This window comes from Maylandia zebra, unplaced genomic scaffold (genome assembly GCF_041146795.1).
Source record: "Maylandia zebra isolate NMK-2024a unplaced genomic scaffold, Mzebra_GT3a scaffold01, whole genome shotgun sequence".
NCBI lineage: Eukaryota > Metazoa > Chordata > Actinopteri > Cichliformes > Cichlidae > Maylandia > Maylandia zebra.
This window is the reverse complement of record NW_027490031.1, coordinates 2617145-2623475: the sequence shown is the minus strand read 5'-3', so window position 1 is coordinate 2623475 and position 6331 is coordinate 2617145. Positions and strand designations below refer to the sequence as shown.

General features: G+C 39.7%; 1 protein-coding gene across 1 annotated transcript; it reads right to left on the bottom strand.

Moving 5' to 3' along the window:
- Positions 1-1965: 1965 nt before the first annotated feature.
- LOC143415624 (GTPase IMAP family member 9-like) lies at positions 1966-5902 on the bottom strand. Its single transcript, XM_076880925.1, has 2 exons — positions 5179-5902; positions 1966-3255 (listed from the first exon to the last, which is right to left on the bottom strand). Exons 1-2 carry the CDS (start codon positions 5213-5215, stop codon positions 2345-2347), a joined length of 948 nt encoding a protein of 315 aa, XP_076737040.1. The 5' UTR covers positions 5216-5902; the 3' UTR covers positions 1966-2344.
- Positions 5903-6331: the final 429 nt, after the last annotated feature.

Sequence of the window (6331 nt, the reverse complement as noted above, 5' to 3'; positions counted from 1 at the left end):
CTGTGGCCCCCCCCACACTCCCTAGCAGATCGTTACATGGAGAAACCTTTGGAATACAAGCGCGCTGATCCACACAAGTATGCACACGGGTGTTCACTGCTCGTAGACTTAAATTACACCTTTCTTGGCTGCTACTTCGAAGCACATCTGTCCTGCTTGCTGCACAACAACATTGAATATTTAGTATTTACTGCTGTTTACACTTAGCTAGATTAATGCGATGGTGTTGTGTTTAGTATGTTGCTTTGGTTTTTTTTGCTTTTTTTCTATTCTTCTCTCAACAGGTGATCCAGGAGATTTTTTTTCTCCCCCCCTTTCTCACTGTCCCTCTCCCCTTCTGTTTTTCCTTTCCTTCCTCTTTCTTTCTTCCTTTCTTATCCCTCACTCATGTCTGTCCCGTCTGTAACATCTGAAAATAAAATATAATAAATAATAAAAACAATGATCGACCAAATGGACCAATACGGCAATGCCACGATAATCCATTTGGCAAAGTAAATCCATTGGGTATCCTTGTTGGTCTTCAGACAACAATTCTGATGGCTAAAGAACCAAATGGGACAGGCAAAAAAAAAGAAAACCTCTTGGAGTCTGCAAAAGACTTGAGACTGGGGCGGAGGTTCACCTTCCAGCAGGACAACGACCCTAAACATAAAGCCAGGGCAACAATGGAATGGTTTAAAACAAAACATATCCATGTGTTAGAATGGCCCAGTCAAAGTCCAGATCTAAATCCAATCGAAAATCTGTGGCAAGATCTGAAAACTGCTGTTCACAAACGCTGTCCATCTAATCTGACTGAGCTGGAGCTGTTTTGCAAAGAAGAATGGGCAAAGATTTCAGTCTGTAGATATGCAAAGCTGGTAGAGACAAACCCTAAAAGACTGGCAGCTGGAACTGCAGCAAAAGCTGGTTCTACAAAGTATTGACTCAGGGGGCTGAATAATTACGCACACCCCACTTTGCAGTTATTTGTAACAAATGTTTGGAATCATGTATGATTTTCGTTCCACTTCTCACGTGTGCACCACTTTTTGTTGGTCTTTCACGTGGAATTCCAATAAAATTGATTCATGTTTGTGGCTGTAATGTGACAAAATGTGGAAAGGTTCAAGGGGGCCGAATACTTTTGCAAGCCACTGTATCAGGTTATTCTTAGTACTGTGTACTTATAATGAAAATCTTGCCCAAACTTAGTTATCTTAAGTCAGCTTTAGTGTCACGGTTCTGGGTCCGTTGGACCCAGCAATTGAGTTTATGTTTTGGTTTAATTCTGCATCATGGATTGTTTTCTCGTTCTCTTGTGATTGTGATAATTATTATTATTAGAGCTTCTGTTATCCATGTTTTAGGAATTGTGGTTTCATGTATAGTTCAGTTCCATGTGTCGTTTTCTGTCTCTCTGTGTTGAGTCCGTGTCTCCGAGTAGTGATTTATGTTTCCTGTTTTATTGTGAAAGTGTTTGTCTTATGTTAGTGTGTGCAGCTTTGTTCCCCCTGTCTCGTTAGCCCTGATCTCTCCCAGCTGTGCCTCCCTCCTGTTGCCGATTCCCCCGTTACTACCCTGTGTATTTAAGCCCTGTGTCTTCCCATGCTCGTTGTCGCGTCATACCATCAGATTATGCCTGTGTGGTTTTTGGTCTCAGTGTTCAGTCCTCACTTCATGCTTTGTTTTCTTGCCAATAATAAAGCTGAGGTTTTTGAGTTGCATTCTGTTTTCCGAGTCCTGCATTTGGATCCTCATCTCCGCCTGCCCGCACACAGAGCCCTGACATTTAGTCAATGTTTTTTGAGGCAACGACTTTACATAATTTATTTAAGTTCTGGGAATGAATTCGATTTTACAGGTTAAAGCTGCTGTTTAAACAAAAATATTTTCTTTTGAAATACACTTAAAAGAGGAATTGTTTTGGGTGTTAATTGCAATTTGAAACATGCTCAGCAATAATGCTCTAGACACAGGGAGTGTATACATGACACCTTTTTATTGATAAACATAAAGTCTGGGGAATATATGGACTAACATGCTTTTATTTTCTTCTTTCAAATTCTCATCAACACAAATGTAAAGCTTTGTACTTTTCCCTTCTCATATCACAAGAATAGGTATTTCAAAATAATCCTTGTTTACACCATTAAGAAAACCAAGTCAAGATAATTTTTGGTGTATTATTTTATTATTTCCACTGGATAATAATTAGTAAACCTATGATGTCAAAATTCAACAGAAAACAATTTACTGATATTGAGAGGAAAATTACACTCTCTTCCTGTGTTTATTGTCCTTTATCTGCACATTGATGTGCAATTAATTACATGCAGATAAAATCAATTCACACCCATCATCATTGTGTTTTGCAGGCCCCCATCTTTACTACCACAGCTACACTTCCCACTAAAGCCCCAACTGCCGCTCCCACTGCGGTACCTACTGGTCCCACCGCAGTTCCAATAGCTGCTCCTGTAACTGCTGCTACACCCACTCCACTAATGGACCAACTAGTTCTTATAAAACGCTGAATGAAGCGACTGTCTTCTTCTGCCACTTTTCTTGCCTCTGCAAGAGTTATAGATACATTTTCTCTCATTATTTGTTTTATCTCATCTGCAATAGCTTGATAAGCCTCTTTGAATATTTCATTGGTATAGTAGCTTCCTCCGTTGTCCTTAACCATCACATTGATCTTTTCCAGCAGCTGTCTGACCTGAGTGGGTTCCTTGTTTCTGTTGTTAAAAACATGATATCCTCCATGACACTGACGGATGAAGTCAGAGAGAGCTTTACTTTCTTTAATGAAGTCCTCTATGTTGACTTCATCTGCCTCCAGATTGTCTCCATAAGTGAACAACACCATAGTGTAATGGTTTGCTTCCTTGCCAAATATCTTCTGAATCATTTTCACTGTGTTTTGTTCTTCCGCTGTAAATCGGAATGCCTGCAGCACAACCAGGAACACATGAGGACCAGGAGCAGCAAATAAGATGCACCTAGCAATCTCTGTCACCACCTCATTGTTACTTTTTACGGTGTCAAACAGACCTGGAGTATCGACTACAGCCAGTTCTTGACCTTCAAACTGACAGGTTTCCTTCTGACACCCTGTTGTTAATGAGGAAGGAGATGATTTAGATTTGAAAGCTTTTGTTCCTAAGATGGTGTTTCCTGCTGAACTTTTCCCAACTCCAGTTTTCCCAACGAGCACAATTCTAAGACCTTCCTCCACTGGTTCCTCTTCTTCCTCCACTCCTTGTTCACCTGTGTGGAAATTTCATTGATATATAAAGGTATTAGTGACTTTTTAAAGGTACATCTAAATATCAATATTATGTAATAGTGAGGAGTAAAACCCATTTGATAAAAGTAGTAGTAACGTAATCCTTTCAGACATTACTCCCCAAAATTCATAAGATCATAGATGAAATATAAAAAACATACTGAGTCCTCAATGTGATGACATTTGTAACAGCTATAAATGCAACATCAATTCTAAACACAGCAAAATACCAAAAACAATGAAGAAAATTCAATTTAAGTTTATTTTATTTAGACACTCCCAAATCACTACAACAGCTTCCTCGAGGTGCTTTATATTGTAAAGTAGACCCTACAATAACACATACAGAGAAAAACCCAACAATCATATGACCCCCTATGAGCAAGCACTTTAGCGAGAGTGGGAAGGAAAAACTCCCTTTTAACAGGAAGAAACCTCCAGCAGAACCAGGCTGGGGATGTGACCAGTTGGAGTGAGAGAAGGAAGACAGGATAAAGACATGCTGTGGAAGAGAGCCAGAGACTAATAACAAGTGTGGTTCTGTGCAGAGAGGTCTATTAACACATAGTGAGTGAAGAAGAAACACCCAGTGCATCATGGGAATCCCCCAGCAGCCTACACCTATTGCAGCATAAGTAAGGGAAGATTCAGGGTATCCTGGTCCAGTATGCTTTAGCAAAACGGAATGTTAAAGTGGTTGCTGCTTTAAAGAGAGAGAAAAAATGTAGAATTATGTATGAAATACGAGATAAAGTTGATGGATATAGTCAGGTCGCCTTCAACCAAAGAAGAGCAAGTGATAAGAAACAAATCTGCAAATTATCGCAGTGCAAAAAAACAAAACTACCAAACAGGACACAAAACACAGTCTCCATGCACAGGGATAAAGGAATTGCCCCACTATCAGCCTCTATGTATCCTGGTGAGGGCTCTTACATTCAAAGAGAATAATAGACAGGTAAAGTAATTCCCACACCACTAGTCACTGCCAGCAACTGCTGCAACATAGAGAGGAGATATGTGAGATGGGGCATGGGGTGGAATCTGACTGCTGCAGAGAGCAACCCAGGCTGGGCAGCTGTGTGGAAAGAACTTGAGTAAAGAGAATCAGTATTTCAACTTTTTCTGGAGTATTTTTTAATACAGGTGTCTGTACTTCTACTTTTGCCACCTCTGCTTATCATCAGCTTGTTTCTTCCACACTTCTGAAGAATTGTCAGTGTAATCAGAAAAATCTTGACCTCATTATGTGTAGTTATTAAAACTGCGAACATGAAATGTGTTCAGTTTCATGCATCCACCCTGCTGTAAGCTGCTCCACCCAAATCATAAACTGTGTCACTGGATGTAAGCAAGTCTGAGCAAGCCTGGTAACAAATGCTTTACATACCATCTCCAAGAAAGCAAAAAATCTTTGGTTTGTTTTATTTCTTTTCGTTTGGGTTATGTCGCTTCATCTCATACACAAAGTAAAACTCCAGTAAAACTATGAAATCAAAACAACACCTTGTCCCTGAGAGTGCTCAATCCCTCCTGGGCTTTGTCTTTTTTTTTGTTTTTTGTTTTTTCATCTAAAATGTTAATTTCCACGGAGAAGCTGGAGAACAACAGGAGAATTCTGTCAACTAGCAACTCACGGTTTACATTGTACTTTTGATCAGACAAAATCATTTGAAAACACAAACATGCATTTTTTCTTATCTCTGTGGACCGAGCACAAATTTACTCATAAGAAAGCAGACTTTGTGAGGTTGTCTTTGTTTGCGTAATCTACTGAGCAATTCAGACAGTTACTGTGCACATGTACAAGTTTAACCCAATACATGTCTGCCAAGCTGCGTTGCTCTTTATCTAAAGTGTAAAGTACACCTGAAAAAGAGTGTGATATATAGAGAGGCACTTACCAATCTGGACAACCTGTCTGTCCTTGTCGTCTTCCATAGTTTTGTTTCAGGCCGTCGTCGTGTGAAGTGTGACCTGCTGAATAGTTTCGTTTTCTTCTTAGCTTTCTTATATTCTGCTTCTAGTCCCCTCCCCTTAAACATGCCATTCAGACACACTTATGCAGCTGCCTCATGCCTGTCCCGAAGACATCTCATCCCAAAGATTATAATGACTACAGACCCATGCACTGATATTGCGCATCACGAAGACCCATCCTGGACCAGCTCCTCTAAGGATATTATAAGAATTGTGTTTTTTGACTTCTGCAGTGTCTCGAAAACCAAATGGCCAGCTCTACTGCTGGCAGTGATGCAGTTAGACCCCCCCAGTGGCCTGGATAGTTGACTACCTGAATTGCAGATCACAATGTCAGTGAGGTTTTGGTCGTAACTTTGATGAGTTGCTGAAACTAAAACTTTACAGTGCAGCTATGGTTTTTCTTGCTACTAAAGTGTCATATAATCTGCTTATCCTCTGCTATGAGCACAGTTTATATAGGAAATGTGCATTTTAAACTTTTAATTGCATCATATTTTTACTTTACACATTATTAAAACTGTGGTCAAACAGTACTTGCCTTGATGGAAGAAAGCAATTGATTCTTGCTGCCTGCTGATTCCTCTTCTGAACGGTGCAAGGAGTGAAAGGCAGTGCAAAGCGACGGAAAAATCATACTCTCTAGCTAAATACCATGAGTAAACAGACCAAGAGAACTAATGTGAGTCATTAAGCCAGGTTGTGTGTCAAGAGGAGCAGGAAGAGAAAAAGAGGAACATGTCTAGACATGTCACTAGGGATCTGAACGAGTGCTGGGCAGAAAAGACAAGACATTACAACAACAACAACAACAATCTTTATTTATAGAGCACATTTAAAAGCCTTGGGCATACCAAAGTGCTTTACATAAAACAATAAAAAATAAAACAGTTCACACATTAACATCAAATTCATAAAAGTAACGGATTATGTTCACAGATAAAAGCCACCAATAAGAGTACATAGGTTATAGCAAGGTATGACTGTACCACCATGATAAAAGACACCAATAATGGAAAGATAGCAGAGAATTTAATACAATAGGTCACTGCAAACAAGCCAGCATTTAACTGGTAG

Bases quoted from the DNA above. Each gene is read 5' to 3' on its own strand.
- LOC143415624 (XM_076880925.1), bottom strand. From the start codon at position 5,215: ATGGAAGACGACAAGGACAGACAGGTTGTCCAGATTG. The intron at 3,256-5,178 runs GTAAGTGCCTCT...ATTTCCACACAG, and splicing joins CAGACAGGTTGTCCAGATTG to GTGAACAAGGAGTGGAGGAA.